Source organism: Scomber scombrus, chromosome 16 (genome assembly GCF_963691925.1).
Source record: "Scomber scombrus chromosome 16, fScoSco1.1, whole genome shotgun sequence".
In the NCBI taxonomy this organism is placed as follows: domain Eukaryota; kingdom Metazoa; phylum Chordata; class Actinopteri; order Scombriformes; family Scombridae; genus Scomber; species Scomber scombrus.
In genome coordinates, this window is record NC_084985.1 from 9,306,785 (window position 1) to 9,326,173 (window position 19,389).

At 39.4% G+C, this 19,389-nt stretch overlaps 2 protein-coding genes across 2 annotated transcripts; one reads left to right on the forward strand and one right to left on the reverse strand.

Moving 5' to 3' along the window:
• Window positions 1-2,617: 2,617 nt before the first annotated feature.
• cdca5 (cell division cycle associated 5) lies at window positions 2,618-4,261 on the reverse strand. Its single transcript, XM_062435968.1, has one exon. It carries the CDS (start codon window positions 4,259-4,261, stop codon window positions 3,473-3,475), a length of 789 nt encoding a protein of 262 aa, XP_062291952.1. The 3' UTR covers window positions 2,618-3,472.
• Window positions 4,262-4,417: 156 nt separating this feature from the next.
• On the forward strand, window positions 4,418-19,055 carry psmb2 (proteasome 20S subunit beta 2). Its single transcript, XM_062435881.1, has 6 exons — window positions 4,418-4,632; window positions 5,289-5,411; window positions 6,216-6,286; window positions 17,873-18,035; window positions 18,470-18,519; window positions 18,836-19,055. Exons 1-6 carry the CDS (start codon window positions 4,542-4,544, stop codon window positions 18,935-18,937), a joined length of 600 nt encoding a protein of 199 aa, XP_062291865.1. The 5' UTR covers window positions 4,418-4,541; the 3' UTR covers window positions 18,938-19,055.
• The last annotated feature ends 334 nt before the right edge of the window (window positions 19,056-19,389 follow it).

A 19,389-nucleotide genomic window follows, 5' to 3' on the forward strand; every position in this document is an offset into this window, starting at 1 on the left:
AAAAATGTGCTTTTTATTTACATGTAAAATGATATAATAGTGCATCATAATGTGTTTGACTGTTTAACTGTTGATATACTGCTTAGAAATGCTCAATATGGGGGTGAAAGAAAATAAACATGCCTTAATATAAGTTATTAATAAAGTTCCGTCTTCAGTTGCAGTTTCAGCCAAGAAACACTTTTCCTGAGCAGCAGTATCTTGGGACATCGAGCAGGTTGGTCGTTTGATCCCTGGTTTCTCCTTCAGGTCAAAGTGCCTCTAAGTGAGACATTAAACCTCTGATTTACTCCTGAAAACGTTAAGTTGCTGTGGACAAAAGTGTCTGCATGTTGTCTCTGTGATGTTGGAAGTGTGACAATATTTGTTTTATGAAACAATGAATCAACTAAAACATCCAGAGTTGCAAAATGATCCTGTTGGCAGCAATCTCAACAGGTTTTGAACCAGAAATGTGTTTGATAAATGATAATGTTGAATGTATTGTTGGTTCTCAGCATTTAAAAAACAGCTCTGCATAAAACAGCTGCAAATTGATTAAAACTCTTCATAATTGAAAGTATAAAAAAGAAGGATTCAGACTATCTAGAAGCAAAGCTGCTCGGTGGTTTAAAGAAGCTGTCATGGCGTTTGATAACATCCCTCGTTAGTGCAAAATTATGCAACATCTTCACTTACTTGCACCTTTAAGAGACTCCAGAGGAAAATGTTTTACCTGTCCACCGTTCTCATTAAGTCGAGACGGATCGCCCACTCACTCGTTTCAGTCTGCCTCTACATAATCACCGGAGACCACTGCTGCAGAGAGGAGCGTGTTATTCAACATGCTTAGTTAACATCTCATTAGTCCCTGCGTGAGTTAAAGTGTTCATCATCACCCCCCCCCCCCCCCCCCCCCCCAAAAAAAAAACAACCCCATCTCAACTGAACAGCTGAGGAGACGTTTAATGGTTCTGTTTCTGAACTGGTGCAAGATTTACTACTACTGGAGACTCTCCTAAAATATTTTAACTGTGTTTAGTTTAAAGCTGCAATGATTAGTTGATTCATTGATTAGTCATTAGATGGAGAATTAATGGGCAACTGTTTCGATAATCAAAATAATCATGTCATTTTTAAATGAAAAATGTCAAGATATTGGCTTGTTTCAGCTTCTCAGATGTGATGCTTTTCTTTGTCAAACATGATTGTGAATTTTGATTTCTTTTTTTTTGGGGGGGGGGGGGGGGGGTTGGCCTGTTGGTCAAACAAAAAAAGACACATTAAGACATGATATTCCAGTCTGAGGAATAATGACCATTTCCTGCCATTTTCCAGGGGAAAATCGATTAATCAAGGGGAAAAAATTGGCCTCAATCAATAATGAAAATAATCATTAGTTGCAGCTCCTTTAAAATATTCATCAATTTAACTGTTGATGATTAGCGATATCATAAAATCTGATCCAAAACAAGCACTGTTGTGCGGTTTTGGCAGAATATAGGATAAATATGAAGTGGACTGCAAGTTGGTTGTAATTTTGTTGTTGTAATAGTTGAGTATTTATTCACATATGCAGACAAGCAAAGATAAATATTTAATATTTGAATAGTTTAAGGATGACAGTCCATAAACAAAATCGATAGGTGCCATCTTAGAGTCTTATTCTGAACTTTTGTGACTTAAATGTGGATGTAAACACATTATTGAATGGTTGTAATCTGATTCCAGATGTCATATTTGGTGCTCACATCTTTAATTTTTCTTATGATTAAAATATAATCATGCATTGAGTGAAAGAAAATACTAATTCAGTGCAGAAAGGATAGATATGTGTCCCTTTTTTGCTCTCAGATTGTACCAACCCTGCAAATAATGCTTCAAAATGTACTGGCAATAAACAAAATACAGCTTCTGTACATATTTACAACCAATATTTAAATGTCACATACTTTCCCTCTGCATTATGAGCTCAATCAAGTAGTTTATGACTCAACAGATAAAATGGTTGCGGCTGATTTCAAAAAACAAACTTGCAAAAGGCTGTTTTGTGATTCAAAGTCAAAACTTTAATGACTAAATAGAAGTCATCTGATTATAAAAAAAACACCAATTCGTAGAATTGTTTTAGTAATAGCCAAAATAAAAAAGTAATGCTTTGAATCTTAACTCATCTAACTACTGCTCATTCAAAAATCAAGACAATATCCTCATGTGACCATAATACACCTTTACATCATCACCTTTACATCATCACATGATGAGTTTAACAACATTAAAAGCATTTAAACAAACAACCACACGTGAAATTTCAAAGAATCACAATTTACAAAACATATAAAACTGGAAATATACAAAAAAAACTTTAATGTGTTGAGTATAGAGCACACATTTGAAGTGTTGTCATCTTGAATGAAAGAGGAACAAAAACACCCAGAAACAATAAATCAGTCACTACAACCAATGTTGAGCACCTGTCCAATCGGTGAGAAGGGGCTAATTTCAGGACCAATTCATACATAAAAACAGATTTACAACATTGGTGGCCATGAGTCTTTCAAGAAAAGGCGTCAGCCATCCAACATCTTGAAGCCTTTTTTACAGCATGTCATGGACAAAAAGCAACATGCCACAAGTCGAGATGTGTCGGTATACCATTTTAACCATATACACCACGGTTAAAGATCCCCATGGTATCAATACCGCCAAACATTTCCATTACTGTGATTATCATTGTTTATTGTGGACTCATTAGCAGTTTCATTTTGCTCAGCCACAGGAAAGGAACTTTCTACTGGCTAAAGAGAGGCAGAATAACCACAGCGTGAAGAATCAGGCTCCTGCTGGGGTTTGTTAGTGATGTGGAGGAGCTGTCAAGGCTATGGTGATAAGTAAAAAATCATGTTCAGTAAATAATGATAACACTTGCCAGAAATGAATCTAATCCAGAAATGAATCGATCAATGTCATAACTAATAATATTATGAATGGGTGTGATGTTGATGTGATGATAAAGACCACTGTGCAGTAGAGCTGGGCGACAGAGACAAAATCAAATATCAATTTTTTTGACCAAACATTTTGATATTGTAGGGATGACTAATGGTGCCATTACAAACATTTTTACACATTAGATTTCTCATAAATAATTATCAGTAAATGGTAAAGGCAAATAGTGGAACATCTAGAAAAGTTCAGAAAATTACATCACTTTACTGTAATTCAGCCTTTAAAACCAGGAAAACACAACACATGTCGCATATCACGATATTGATGTAATATTGATATATTGCCCAGCTCTACTGTGCAGTGAATACAATACCAGGTGAAGTGATCAAACTATATTTTGGCACTAATGGTACCACTTCAGTAAACAGCTGATGATTATCATGATAATATATATGGTGATATTTTACCAATGATAATCATAGCATGAAAATTTACCAACACATCACTAAGCCATGTAAAAAGTCTTTTTAGTACATCTCAGTATTTACTCCACCATCAGCTCAAACTCCTCAGCCTCCTCAAACTCTGCGTTCATCTTTGCAGCCAGCTCCTCCAGCTCTGTGCTGTTTATCTGCTGCACCTTCTTCCTCCTCCTCTTCTCCTTCACCACGACCACTCCAGGGATGTCAGTGTCCACCTCGGGTGCAGCTGACCCGCCGCAGTCATCCGCCGCCGCCCCCTCCAGCAGAGACATGAATGAGTTCAGACCTGACAGGGAGACAGCAGAGGCTTCCTTGGATGAGCGGATTCTGGGGCCAATCTCGGGGGTCTGCAGCGTCTCAAAGCCGAACATAGTCTCTCTGGAGTTGGGGGAGTTGAGGGACTTATCGCTGAGCCTGCTGTAGGACCGACGCACCTTCTGAGTCCACGCCGAGTCTGATGCATTTTCAGCCGGTGGAGGAGGAGGAGATGAAGGAGGGAGGATCGGTGAAGGCATCACGGCCTTCTTCTTCCTCTTACCCGATGAGGAGCGCCCATTCTCTGGAGCAGGACCTGGGGTGGAAACCTTAAGCTTCCCTTGCTGCTGGCTCCCCTCTGATATCCTCGGTGTGTTCTCCTTGTTATGCTCCGACGGTGCTGTGGTCTTTCTGGGGGCTATTTTCCTCACCGTGATTGAACGTTTGACGGCCACGGTAACTGCTGGCAACGTCGCCATTTTGTTATCGTTTAAAAAAGAAGGAGAAGAGGTCAGCCTCGGTGACCGTCTCCTCTGCGAGCCTGTAACACTATTATTAGACTCCGACATTATGCTCCGAGGCGTCCCTTCCCTCATAACGACGTTAAAAACCTGGAAAATAACCGATTTCTGCTTGTTTATCTGAGCAGTGGTGTCATAACACGGTAGCAGCAGCAGTCCGCTCAAATCGCCCGCCTTTAGTCGCGTTAATGACGTGTTTCCGGTGAAGACGCAGATTCCGGTGATGTCAGAGCTCTGCGCCGCCTGTATTATAACTTTTGCTGTGTAATCTGTATCATCCCAGAGCTAACTAAACAAGGCATCCCTGTGATTTTCTATATATTTATCTCAGGTCACACTCACCTGCTCGTATAAAATGGAGTATTTAATCGGGATCCAGGGGCCGGATTTCGTCCTGGTCGCGGCCGATAACGTTGCAGCGAGCAGCATCATTCAGATGAAGCACGGTATGACAACGCGTTAGCTTAGCTTTAGCCGCGTAGCTACTCCTGCTAGCATGCCGGTTTCATCTTCACACTAAAGTTTTAAAGCCTATCTTTAATTTTAAGCCAGCGTTTTATAAATAGTACTATCTTAACTGTATATTTAAGCATATTAACTTCACTTTGCTACTTTGCTCACAGTGTATTTACTCAATCTGAGTTGAGCTAACAAAGCTAAACGCAGCTAACAGACTTTAATTTTATTCCAGATTTTGGATGTTTATTCTTCACTTTAATCGATAACTGTGCGTGTAAAAGCTTTGAGTTATTTATTTTATATTTATGCCACATTGCTTGAAGTCATTTAAAACCTAGCAACGTTAAAACAAGTAGGTTTAATCGAAAGTGAAAGTCATTACTCACTCTTGAAACATTTGCCAACTTTAAGTTCTCTAATGAAGCTGTCCCCACCTCCACCACCCCATTATACATCATATATGCATGAGTTTTTATGTGTGTATGTATGTATATGTGTATATATTTTATTTATTTTTCTTTTATTTAAGTGTGAGATGTGTGTGTGAGTGATGACCGAGGATGGAGCTGTTTTAAATTTCGTTGTATTGACCTCAATGCAATGACAATTCAATTCAATGAAGAAATGCTCTTGTCTCTTTCAGACTATGACAAGATGTTCAAACTCAGTGAGAAGATCCTGATGCTGTGTGTTGGAGAAGCAGGAGACACAGTTCAGTTTGCAGAGTACATCCAGAAGAATGTCCAACTCTATAAAATGAGGAATGGTAAGGTCAAAAGATGATGCTTTTTGTGTTACAACTCTCCTTCTTCTTTTCTCAGGTCTCCCAGTTTAAAGGATGGGTTTCGCAACTTTACAAGTCTGCCTTGGAACAATTAATTAACTTTGAACCATGTTTTTCTTGCTGTCAAAATGTACATTACAGTTTATCTGAAGCTAATATGAATCAGCCATCCAAAATAGTCAGATCAAGTAGATATCTTTCAACTTAAGCCTTGTTGTTACCAAAATCCCTCTTTTTGTTACTATACTTAAACCACAGCTCAACAGGGAAGCACAAAGAGGGAATTAGATGCTAAAAAAGACAGTGATTGAGACTGCTGAAGCATTATATGAGTTTCAGAGTTTGCACAAATAAACTGTTTGGACACATTTTGGATTCTGCCCCATTACTTACTTTGAAAGCACATTTGAAGGGCAGGCATCTATTAATAGCTAGTATGAACAGGAGGAATGACGACAGTCAGGAAAACCTCTTTTGATGTTCATATTGGCACCTGACTGTTATTTTAAGACAGACTTGAAAAAAAACTGTGAACCTGTTCTTTACTTCACAGTCCCTTTTTGAGGAATATGTACATGTTATATATGTTTTTAATATATTTAATTTAAGTGAGTAAAACAGTCTTTTTTCAGGAAATCTTGATTACATGGGTCTGATGAGAAATGCCAGATGCTCAGCTAGAGTCATTGACAGTGATGTCATTGTGAGGAAAATGAAACCTGCTATTGTAGCACAACCTCCCATACCTTTGTTTTTGATGCCATTTATCATCTCTTTTCTTTCTAGGCTATGAACTCAGTCCAGCAGCAGCAGCAAACTTCACACGAAAGAATCTTGCAGACTACCTTCGGAGCAGGGTAAATATTTTAATACACCCCAAATATTAATCCAACATTAGGATTTATTATTGATGTGGAAAGCAGCCTCAAACTTTATTTTTGGGACTACTCAGTTAAAACCACAGGAGCCTGTAGCTGTTTTTAAAAGTTTTACTGAGAAAAATATCCTGGAGTTTCTCCTCAATGAGTGACAGACCAGCTTTGTGGAAACAATGAAGGATAATGGAGGCTGTTGTGATTTTGCAAATTTGATTTACATAGTAGTAACTGCTAGGTACAAGGGTTAGACTATATATTATTTTCATTATCAATTAAAGTGCAAAGTATTTTCTCAATTATTTATTTAGTCCACAAAATACTTTAAAAAACTGCTCATCCCAGTTTTCCAGAGGCTAACAAAACATGTGTTGTCCATTTAAGAGTCCAAACACAAAAAAAATCAGTTGACAAAGATAGAAAGAAAGAAAGAAAATCTTCACATTTGAGAAGCCAGAACAAAAAAATTATGACATTTTTGCTTGAAAGATACATGAAACAGTTGATCTATTATGATAATAGTTGCTGTTTAATTATCTGCCAATTGACCAGTGGCTGCAGCTCTACTCCTGATACAGTCAGAGGAAGTTTTGAATATAACAGCTGAAATGTTAAAAGACTTGTTTTATCAGTGGAGAGTCGTGTTGTCTTTTGACAGTACACTTCTGATCCTCAGGGCCCGTGTATGCAGAAATGGGTTCATTTTTTATGTTCACTCTCACTATTGAGACTAAACTGTCTCAGTTTGTGAGAATTTTTGTTCTCAGTATCAAATAAATGTTTCCTTTACATGCATGCATTAATGGAACATAAAAAGGCCACATAACAAAGAGTAGGAAGCTTTATTTACATGCATTACATGCCATCCATCAAAAATGTGTCTTTTTATTTATTTGAAGTTCTTGTTTGAAATGATCATTCCCGTTGGACTGACCTCTATGAGAATGCTGTTTTTTTTTTTAACTATCAGTGTTTTAAAGAGCCATCAGCTTCCCATAAAGCAACAATAGTAACTTTTATTTTTGAGAAGTGTTTTCTCATGCCCTGAGAAAATGTGGTCTGTTTTAGTGAACAGTGTGACTATAATCATAACCAAAATAATAGTCTGAGTTGTTGTCTGAACCTGAACGCTCCACACTGTAACATAAAGCGATGTTGTCTTTATGTGGATCAGCCATGAGGTTATTTTATGAGTCTTTACTGCCAATATCCAATGGAGTTATAGCATTATGTTTATTATAAAAGGAGGTATATCATGTTTTTTGTGATTTCTGTTATCTTCTTACTGTTGGATGTCTGTGTCAAAACAAGCAAATTTGCAAAAAAAGTATTTAAAAAAAAAAGAAGCTCCCCAGAAGTTAAAACCCAGAGCTTCAGCCTGCTCTGAACTCTTCATTTGTAATGTTACCTCTACGTCCCATCTAACTAATCTCAGATTATAAACAGCCACCTGTTATGTTGCCTTTGTTACTAAAGTTGTTCCACGGTTTGTTCACATTGCCCACTCGCATATTTCAGGTCAGGTTTGGGATCCAACATGCACAGAAGTATTTAAGAAGTTTCCATTTTTGAGTAAGAAAAAGAAGTGAAATCTTATTACTGCAGACAGAGGCCGAACTGAGAGGCTGCATAAAGGGCCAGTAAGAGATCATTAAGTTTTTTGAACTGAAAATCCTGCAAATATATTCCAGTAAAGCCCCAAAATATAAATATAGTTGAGTTAATGTGCATGAAAGAAACTCTATAGTATTCAGTCTGTTAGTATTCACACGATAATCGCCACAAATCACTGTTTTTGCATGTTAAAATCTTGATATCTTGGGAGGGGAGCCGGTGTATTTTAACATAGTTAACGTAACGAAATGTAATTGAGGCCAATTTCTATTATAGTCACTTTTAACCAAAACAAATTAAAGGCAAACTGCAAAATAATGAAACACATTTTGTTTGTCGCATGTGAAAATAAATAAGTTATTCAGAGAGAACGCAGCGAACAGATTTACACAAGCTACAACAACAAATGTTAATTTAACGTGTAGAGGTGCACCATCTGCTACGTTTCTGTGCCGTCATGTGTTCAACATCAGAGTGAAGTTCTACCTGTGTGCTAAAACATACTTTAAATCATTTCCAGTATCTTCTTAACAAATCAATAGCTAATTAATCCTATATACCAAGAGTCACCTTCAAATCACACGTACTTAGCTTTTGAGTCATGAGCGAACTAGGGCTGGGCAATAAATCGATATTATATCGGTACCGTGATATTTCATAGGTATCGTCTTTTTAAATATCATAATATCGTGATATAGAATAAGTGTTGCTCTTTTCCTGCTTTTAAAAGGCTGCACAGATTAACAGTTTAACAGATTGTTTTATCACCTCCCTTTATCCACTTAGTCATTATATCCACATTACTGATTATTTATCAAAAATCTGTGTGAAAACCAAAAGTCATCCCTTCAATATTGTCAAAATATCGATATCACGGTATTTGGTCGAAAAGTATCGTGATATTTGATACTGCCTATATCGCCCAGCCTTACAGTAAAAATACCCATTATTATTATTTTTATTATTTAACTAATTACATTGTCTTGTAGCATTTTGAGTCTCATTTCTTTTCATTTCAAATATGACTTACTGTAAATGTTGGTAGGTTTACTCATTTGGATGAGTTGACATAACCGAGACATTTATAGTAGAGTAGCTATCGCTTTAAAGTTCAGGTGGGAATTAAGTCTCACTCGCAATTATACCCGTGTTTGTGTTGTTATCAGCTTGAGACATCGAAGCTCAACCGGTCGATGCATTTTGACAGAGCGAGGTACATTTGTCAGCTTGTTGTGACGGTGAGGTTTTCTCCCTCTGAGACTCGATGACAACACCTGAGCCTGTAACACACGGCCCTCCTCCTCCTCCTCCTCCACCCCAGACTGCACAGCTCATCTGGGTATATTATCAAAAACGGGATGCTTTTGACCTTCAAAATCCCCCAAAAATTGAGTTAATTTGCAGTATTCCCCCCCCCGCCCCCCCATAGTATACACATGAGCTGGGACATGCACAACAACAACCAGGTGTTTTTATCCCTCTGCGTGTTAGTCAGTGAGCTTGTTTATGTATGCTGGCGACGTGCAGTGCCATTTTTCTCTTTTTTTAAAAATGATGATGGGTGTCCTTGAGGCCTCACAGAGACCTGAGACCCCTACAGAAGAAAAACTATACTTTCACAGAGAATGACACACAAACAAGAGCTGGATTAAGTTGTGTTCATATACCAAGAACTCACTCAGTCTGTGAAATAAATAACTCTTCATGGAGTTTTTTTTTTATAAAAACATTGTGTCGCCTCTGGACATTCATGTCGACTGGTTGGGTTATGAAAATGTTCATTTTTGAGCTGTAAAGAAAAAGCTAAAATATTACAGTTTACACGTCTTGGTTTAGGGAGCCTTTTTTTAACACTATGTTCATTTACCAAAATGTAGCACAGTGCTCAATGTTAAAGAACTTCACATACATGAAGTAAGAACTGGAGCAAGGATCAATTAATCAATCAATCAGACGTAGGACAGGAAATTATTTATTTGGATCATCTTTTAATTATTACAGTTGTTTAATCAAGCAAAACATGGCAAATACCCTCTTGTTCCAGCTTCTCAAATGTTGTTTTTTCAGTTTTTATATGGTTTTTAATTAGAAAAACGGCCATTATAGTCTGCTTCTGTCTCGCTAACAGTCCAAGACTGAAATATTTTTACATAAGACAAAGAAAAGCAGCGCATTCACATTTGAAAAGCTTGAACCTGGGGCTGTTTGGCATTTTCGCTCGGGTAAATTACTTTGAACTCTAAATTGTCCAAAATAGTTGATTCATTTTCTGTGGATCAGCCCCACACATGTTTTAACTTGCAGTTTAGTGTTCAACGCACACAATGTTTTTTATTACGTGTTTTGTTAGACGTGACACGCTCAGTCCAAGCCGGCTGTACGTCTCTCGCACTAATTCGTTAAGAGTAGTGCAGCCGCCGCCTGTCACAATAGCAGAAGGGTGAAAATAATTACAAAAAACAATTAGTGTGGCAGAGGAGGGAATGTGGGACACGTCGAACCGGGGATAGGGGTAGAGCAGCAGCAGGAGGAGGAGGAGGAGAAGTGGTGGTGGTGGTGGTGGCGGCGGGGGTCCCGGGGGGGACCAACCGGGCCCAGTAGACAACACGGCACAGACCGGAGTGTGAGAACGAGTAGGAGTCAACATATATACATGCACACAGAGGGACCTATAGGTTCAGGATTGTTATATTCAGTCAAGGTTGTGCACGTTGTGGAGGATAACATTTATATTCATGTCTTTGCCATAAGCGGGCGAGCGCATCTTTATTTTTGTGCCTCACGGTCATGAATTCGGGTTTTTTTTTTTTTAAGAGCGCAGGATTCACTAACGCTGCGTTCTCAGGAGTGCTTCAGAAAACTGAAGCTGTAGCAGTTTTTCTCTCCTCTCTGCATCCCACACCTTCCTCCAGCTATGCTCTCCTCACATTCACCAACCTCCAGAGCACACGGACATTTGCAAATTATGCTGTATAAACAGGTGTTTTTTTAATGGTGTTTTTTCCCTCCAGAACACGTTAAGTATAAGTAGAATATGTAATGTGTGTTTTGTGTGTTTTGACGATGAAACGCAGGGAACGAGATCACCCGGTGAAGTCTTGAAGCGTCTTAATATCGACAGTGACACACTTTGACTGAAACCTGTTAGTACGGTTACTCAACTACAACTTTAAGGCTAATCATTTTCTTTATCAGTTTATTTGCTTATTGCGTTCTCAATGAATCGTTTAGTCTATACAGTGTCACAAAATGCAAAATGCCCTTCAAGAAACATCTTCAGATTGCTTATGTGCCACCAATGGTTCGAATCCCCCAAAATATTCAACTGATAGTGATGAGAAACAAAAAAAAGCAGCAAGTCAGCTGAAATAAGCACATTTTTTGGCATTTTTACTTTAAAAAACGACCTAAACTACTAATCAGTTAAACTAAACACCAATAAACCAAGTTGTTTCCAGTTTTACTTTTTGTCAATCGATTAATCAACTAATAATTACAACTCTACACAACTTAAATAATAATCCTGATTATTTAAGGAGACGTTGATTCAACCAAAAACAGATTTTACTGTAACTTCTTCATGTTCTGTCAACAACTTGATCATTTCTTGTAATTCACTAAATAGGACAAGTGGGCTTTTATTTATTGTCTATCAACTTTTTTTGATTAAACGATTTATTTTTTGGTCTTTTTAAATATCACAAGTTGTTAAAACTATATCTCACAGATCCTGAGAGCATAAAGTGACGCCTTCAAACTCCTTTGACTGTCAAAATGCCCAAAACCTTGAATAAGATTCAATTTAAAATGACTCAGCAAAAAAGCAGCAAATATTAACACAAGAGGCTCAAACCACATAGTATTTGCCACTAAATAGGACAAGTGGGCTTTTATTTATTGTCTATCAACTTTTTTTGATTAAACGATTTATTTTTTGGTCTTTTTAAATATCACAAGTTGTTAAAACTATATCTCACAGATCCTGAGAGCATAAAGTGACGCCTTCAAACTCCTTTGACCGTCAAAATGCCCAAAACCTTGAATAAGATTCAATTTAAAATGACTCAGCAAAAAAGCAGCAAATATTAACACAAGAGGCTCAAACCACATAGTATTTGCCACTTTCTATTTTACTGATACATTTTCTGTCAGGCGACTAATCGATTTATTGGATTGTTTCAGCTCTAATGTTAAATATTAAAATAACTAATATTTCTGTAAATAATCTTAGCTAAATCAGTGTTTTGTCCTGCTCTGGTCCAATAACTTCATAAAACTTTAGCAACATGTTCAGCGTAGATGAACTTTGACACGACAGGCTGGAATCAGAGATCACAAACAAATTTAATATACAGTAGATTCAGCTGAAAAAACGCCTGTAGTCCAAAAAGCATGTTCACTTCTTGTCTGGGGAGCTGGCCGCATATGTCGGGAGTTTTATTTTAATTAATCTGATTAAATCATTGCAGATGAAAGTTTAGAGCAGGCATGGAGAGGCAGGATTTATCAAAAATAATGATCTGCGTTTGTATCTCAAATCTTTTTCCACCGCCCTAATATCATCTTCTGAGCCTCCCTCTACCCTCCCCACGACAATATTGTCACGTGATCCCACCGGCATTTCCAGACCCCTAGGTTAAAAACCACTGGCTGATAAATTAATCAGTGGTATATTGTTAATTCTAAAGGCCTTATTATTCCTGCAGGATAAATTACAGATGAGTCCTTTAGTCTGAAAGATATCATACTCCAGTGGCTGCGGACCTCCGGGAGGTGTAGTTAGCCGAATCCGACCGTGTGCTTTACGAGCCCGCCCGCCGTCCAGAAAAACAACTGGGCCCCCGCGCTAACCTCTGGAGTACTGCTTTCACTCAAGCTTTAGAGAGAGCAGGGAGAGAGAGAGAGAGAGGAGACAAAGAAGAGAGAGAGAGGGAGATGAGCGGTAAGCATAATCACCTGAGGCCTCGACTCGTCTGCATGCATATCAGTAATGATATACGTAAAATTCACCACAGAGCAGAGCAAATGTTCAAAGTTTTAAGGGCATAAAAAAAACAACACGGTGTCTGCTTCTGTTTGCTTTATTTTCAGCCTCATGCACTTTAATTTGTATTGATTATTTTTAAATTGATAGATATCGAATTGGCAGGCACAAACGTGTGTTAAAAGTTAAAGTAAATGTGAAAGGCTGAAAGCGTGGTGAGGTTAAATTGATACAGCAAAGAAAACTCCAGGGAGGCAGAGAGAGTTTAAAAATATCACATTTGATTCTTCAAAAAAAAAAAAGAGCCTCACAGTCATCAGTTTTTTTGTATATGTGTAGATTTCTGCACCGCTGTAAGTCAAAGAACTAACATTTTTCCTTTTTTTTCTTAGTTTTCTATAGGGCCGCAGCAACAGTTATACCCTCTGTGAGCTTGTGACCTGCAGCTGCCCCCCCTCCGCCCCTACCCCACCCCACATGCAGCTCTGTGAGATATTTTTTAAGCGCGGGGCACACAATGGGCACAAATGATCACTGGCGCCATATTGCACGCAGCTCCCCGGCTCCTGCACAGATGAACAATTAATACAGCAGATTGAGGAGAAATGCCAATAAAGAGAACATGCCCCGGGGCAGGGTGCAAAAAAGAGAAGGGGGGAGGAAGGAAAGGAAAAGAGGGAGGGAGGGTGGTAGTGCTGGAACGTGGAAGAAGAGGGTTTGGGGATGAGCGTTTGGTGGATTCTTAGCGGCGTGACCTTCATTTTTGTCACAACTAAAGCTGTTCTTCGGCTTAGAAGTCGACAACGGCAATAACTTAAAGATTCGTTTAATGTTTTTTGGTAAAATGTGCTCGTTCGTTAAATGATTGAAATAAAATGATTCCAATCTCGTGTCTTTACTTTAAAGACAAGCTACAGCAGGAGATTGCTTAGCTTAGCATAGAGACTGAAAACATTAATAAGCAGCTAGCCTGGCCCTGTCTAAAAAACACCTAAAACAAACTTTAAATCTCTCTAATTATCATGTTATATCTCATTTGTTTAATTTGTAGAAAATCAAACTGTAAAAACAAGACGACGTGGTCTTGTCGGACTAATTTTGTGTTCAATTTACCTCATTATTCCAGTTCAAGAGGTCAGTAGACCAGTTGTAGCCATTGATAGCAACACCACTTCGCTGTATTTTGTCATACAATCACCGTAGCAACACATCCACTGATAGAAGTCGGACAGTGATGTGTGTAGGACTGATTTAATGAGACACGAATAAGAAACAAGAGTTTTAGTTTAGGTTTAAATAAACAGGATATTAATACTACAACTTTCACACTGTTGATGCGCGGGCAGCTATCTTAGATTTTGAGGTCGAGGTTGGCTGTTGGATGTTCTTCAGACCTTCTTAGTCAAGAATCCGGCTTCAGTGGGGCGTTCCAGCTGAAATGTCTCACAGGGAACTCATTTATTCAGACTTCTTATTTCTTAACTATTTCCCCCTGTTTCCAGTCATTGTGCTAAGCTAAGCTAACCGGCTCTAGCTTCATATATATTCACCGTACAGACACAAGAGTGGTATCAAACTCTCAGCAAGAAAATATCAACCCCCATCAAACCAAACTGCAGGGTCGTCGATACCTGCGTGAAGCATTTGTTGTCCCGTTGTTTGGCTGCCGGTGAGAGAAGTCACAACGGGGGGAATCGAAACATATGATGCGTATTGTTTGCACGTGAAAGCCTGGTGTGAGTTCAGGTGGCTGGGTTAACAAGGTGCCTGCTTCCCTCTGAGGTGACATGGGGAAAGGCAAAAGGAAGGGAAGGTTATTTTGATGCCAAGTCCGTATTATTGTTTCATTGTAACCAGTGAGACAGGTGTCTGGTGGGTGGGGGTGATGCCACTGGGGCGTTCGCAGGTTCACGGAGGAGTTAAAGCACACACACGTAAACACACACACACTAAGATATTCATCCTGAGATTCACGCCTGCTGTACACAACCGTCGTTAACACACACACACTCACTCACTCACTAAATCCCACTCCACAGGGAGCATAACGATCATCATTCCCCTCGTGGCAAACATGGCGCTAACACACAAGTCACAGAAATAAGCAGGTCGGCTGAGAAATAAATTGAAATGAGAGGGCAGGTGTGCAGCTCGCTCCCCGAATCACATTTTTACCTCGCTGCAAGACGAAATATTACAATTTTATTTTTCTTGTTTCTGCGCTACTAAAAAAAAAAAAAAAAAAACACTGCACTGCTTCTACCTCTGTTAAGAATTTAGGCCATAAGTTGTTTTGAAATCCCCTCTTCCTCCTCCTCTTTCTCCCCCCCTCCTCTTCTCCCAAAATTGTCTCGCTTTAAAGGGATTTTTTTTTTTTTTTTTAAAGAAATGAGGAATAGTGGCTCGCAACAACGAAGAGAGAGAAAATTAGTGTTTTGGAGGAAGAGAAGGGAGAAGAGGCTGGAAGCGTAAAAGATGTAATTTAAAAAGATGGGAGGGGAGGAGGAGAAGAGGGGGAGGAAGGAGGGAGGAAGGGGCAAGAGAAACGACTTTAGAAGTTTTTAATGAGCCCTGGCGCTACTCCAGGGCACAGGGTGAAGGCGGCGGAGAGAGAGAGAAAGAGAGAGGGGAGAGGAGAAAGGAGGGAGGGAGCGAAAGAGGGGATGAAGCAGGGAGGGAGGGAGGGTGCAATGGAGGGAGCAACAGGGGTGCTGACTCCCAGCAGATGTCACACTGCCAGTGACACCCTGATTCCCCCACCTCTTCCTCTGTCCTGTGACGCCCTTTCACCTTTCCTCTTCAGCCATCTCTCTCTCTCTCTCTCTCTCTTTCCCTCTGTCTCTCTCTACCCCTCTCACTGTCTCTCTCTCTCTTTCCCTCAGTCTCTCTCTACCCCTCTCACTGTCTCTCTCTCTCTTTCCCTCTGTCTTTCTCTACCCCTCTCACTGTCTCTCTCTCTCTTTCCCTCTGTCTTTCTCTACCCCTCTCGCTGTCTCTCTATCTCTTTCCTTCTCTCTCTCTCTGTCTATCTCTTTATACCTCTCTCTACCCCTCTCTGTCTCTCTCTCTCTTTATACCTCTCTCTCTCTCTACCTCTTTCTAACTTTCTTTCTGTCTCTCTCACTCTCTACCCATCTCTTTCTTTCTCTCTCTCTACTTCTCTCTCTTTCTCCCTCTCTTACTCTCTTTCTCTACCTCTTTTTCTACTTCTCCATCTATCTTTCTTTCTCTCTCACTCTCTACCACTCTCTCTCTCTGTCTCTCTTTCACTCTCTACCTCTCTCTCTCTTTTTTCTCCCTTTCTCCCTATACCTCTCTCTCTCTCTCTTTTTTCTCCCTTTCTCCCTATACCTCTCTCTCTCTCTCTTTTTTCTCCCTTTCTCCCTATACCTCTCTCTCTCTTTTTTCTCCCTTTCTCCCTATACCTCTCTCTCTCTCCACCTCTCGGGTTTCTCACCACTGTTCATGTCGCGTTAATGTTCGGCATGTCGCTGCTAAATTGCAAAAAAATTCAAAGTCGATAATTAGGAGCAATTTATTTGGAATAACTTAAGAGCGAGATGTTGTACTTTTTAAGTTGTGAGACGTCTCCATCATGTGAAACGTTGATAGGGACGAGAATACACGATGACCAACAGAGAGCGACACGTTTCTTGATGTTCGTATTGACACCGCTGAATTAATGTATATTTAACTTTTAATTCAGAAAAAGGATCAGATATACATTAAATGCTCCCTAAATATAGGGCAGAATACCTACTCTTTTTTTTCGCTGTCCCACCTCTGTCGTTTTCAGTCTGCATGTGTGTGTTTTGTTTTTTTCTTTCCTAAACTTTATTCAAAATATCACCTTGCAAGATCATAACATCACAAGATCATGCTTCATCTTGTCAGGCTTCAGGTTACACGCTCCTGTCAGCGTTGCTAACCAAGCTGCTTCACCAGGTAGGGTGGAGACAGATGATGATGATGGACAGATGCTTCATCCAATCACCTGCCACGTGTCTTTTTTAAATACAGTTTCCACAAATGACTTCTCAGATGGTTCTTTGTAACAAACCATCTGGTGCGTCAGGTTATTTAAAACCTGCTACAAAAATGTCAGGTCGGCCCAGGTGTTCAGGCATCCTTTCATGCCACGTTGTGATTGGTTGGTTTGTAGTTTTGGGTTTTGGGTAGAAGCACTTACATTGTGAGCACTGGTCCTTATTTTTTCTCTGTTGCCAAAGCTCCAAACTGGCTGTTGGTGAAGACGTCAGAGAGCAGTCTGAGATCACCGATTTGGATGATGAAAGATTTTACCACATTTCTCTCACTATTGTTAAATTTCATCTCAAACAGCCAGAAATAATGTAAAGGGTCTTTAAATAGTGTGACTGGCCATTATGAGCCTCCAGCTTCAGCCGTAGCTAATAATTGACAGTTTTCATACTCAATACTCAAACTGTGTAGCAAGAGTCTGCTGATATATTCGTTAGACAAATATTTGCTGGTTGCAGCTTCTCAAATGTGATGATTAGAATTTGTTTCTTGTTGTACGCCTACTGATTGTTGGTAATCTGGATTGTTAATCTGAAAAAACAAAATTATAACGGCATCTTTCTCTATTTTTTGACATTTTATAGATGAACAATTAATCAAATAAATGAGATTAAACGATAAAGAAAATAATCGTTAGTTGCACCTTCAAGCGTTTTTAGGTAGAAAAACTTGTACAGCTGTTGTAGTTTGATTTGTTTAATGTGTTTTCATGTCAACATTTATTCGTAAGAATTAGAAATAGTTTATAGGTCTTTTTCCAGGTGCTAAAAAACATGCTTATTCAAATTTAGTCGTGACTTTAACATTAAATTTAATTGGTTTGGGTCCCAGGCTAACACCTGGTAAGAACGCTTGTTAATTCTTCGTTCCCTCCTCCTCCTCCTCCCCCCTCCTTCTCTCACTCCCGCCCCTCCCTCTCCTCTCTCCAGACGCCGTATCACGTGAACCTGTTGCTGGCGGGCTACGATGACACAGACGGCCCGGGTCTCTACTACATGGACTACCTGTCTTCCCTGGCCAAGGCCCCCTTCGCTGCCCACGGCTACGGAGCCTTCCTCACTCTCTCCATTCTTGACCGCTACTACAAACCAGGTCAGCGCTCAGAAACGCCTCGTGCATGTTCTCGCTGTTTTATTGTTCCTGCGAGACCGACTGGAGAGAGACGAGAGACGGAGAGAGAAAGAAATAAAGAAGATGATGTGATGAAGTCTGTAGAGTGTGGAGCTGATTCACAGACAGACCAGCTGTGGTTATAGAATGTACAGACTCATCGCTCATATGTCAAATAATAACAGAAGAAACAAGACAGCAGTTTGTAGTCTACACTGTAAAATATATCCCAAATTAGCTCCTATATTTTCACAATTAACTCGTTTTAACCTTTTTTTATCACGATATTAAGACTCTAAAATATCCACTCAATTCCTCTAAAAGAAAAAAAAAAGTCCTCAGTTTAAGACAAAAATTCAACAACTCCTTTTTTCTCTCAATCCAACATTTTTATTTTTTTCTTCCCTTTGTTTTAGATCTGACACGAGACGAGGCGGTGGATCTGCTGAAGAAGTGCGTTCAGGAGGTGAGTCAGGAAGTCGTTTAACTCCTGTATTTAAGTATGAGTAAGAATGGCACTCATCAAATTTAAGTGTTTGTTCAGTTACTCAGCCTGTCAAATAGTAACTTCACTCTGAAAAGGCAGCCATCAGTATTTTCAGTTTACTGTTAAGAGTCTAAACAAAGACATTTCATTTCAACTCATGTATTTATTTTATTAGCCTTAAAAACACACTGCTGTTCTGTTTACCATCACTCCTACTTTATTTAATTTCACATTCATTCTTGCGCTTTAACTAAACTTTCTGTTTCCTCCCGTTTTCATTTTGTTTCTCCTGCAGCTGAGCAAGCGCTTCATCCTGAACCTCACCTCCTTCACCGTCCGGGTGATTGACAAGGAGGGCATCCATGACCTGGAGAAGCTCACCCTCGGCGCCAAGTGACCGCTCAATGCTTCGCTACCAACTACCAACCCTCACACCCTCGTTCCTTTTTTTTTTTTTTGTACTGTTTTGACCTCCTTGCTCTTTCTGTTCCAATAAAAAGTGACACACAGTTGAGATACAAGCTCTTTGTCCCTGTGGTGCTTTCTCATTGCTCTCTAGTCTACTCATCTGCACATAGAAAGAGAACAGCCTTCTGGCTGTGTACTTTTGCACTTGTATTCAGCGAGTGTGCGTGTGGGTAATGTACACTTGCTCATGCTTGTACACGTGTAATAAAACACGCATGCACATATTCATCCAGCAGGATGTTGTTCCATGTCCCTGAATGACCAAGATACAGAGAAACAGAAGATTAGATAATCAGGGTTTAAATGTTTGCATCATATCAGTTTTTGAGCATTTTTTAACAAGCTATCGCAGATTGACATGAAACCATGAAGATAATGGCA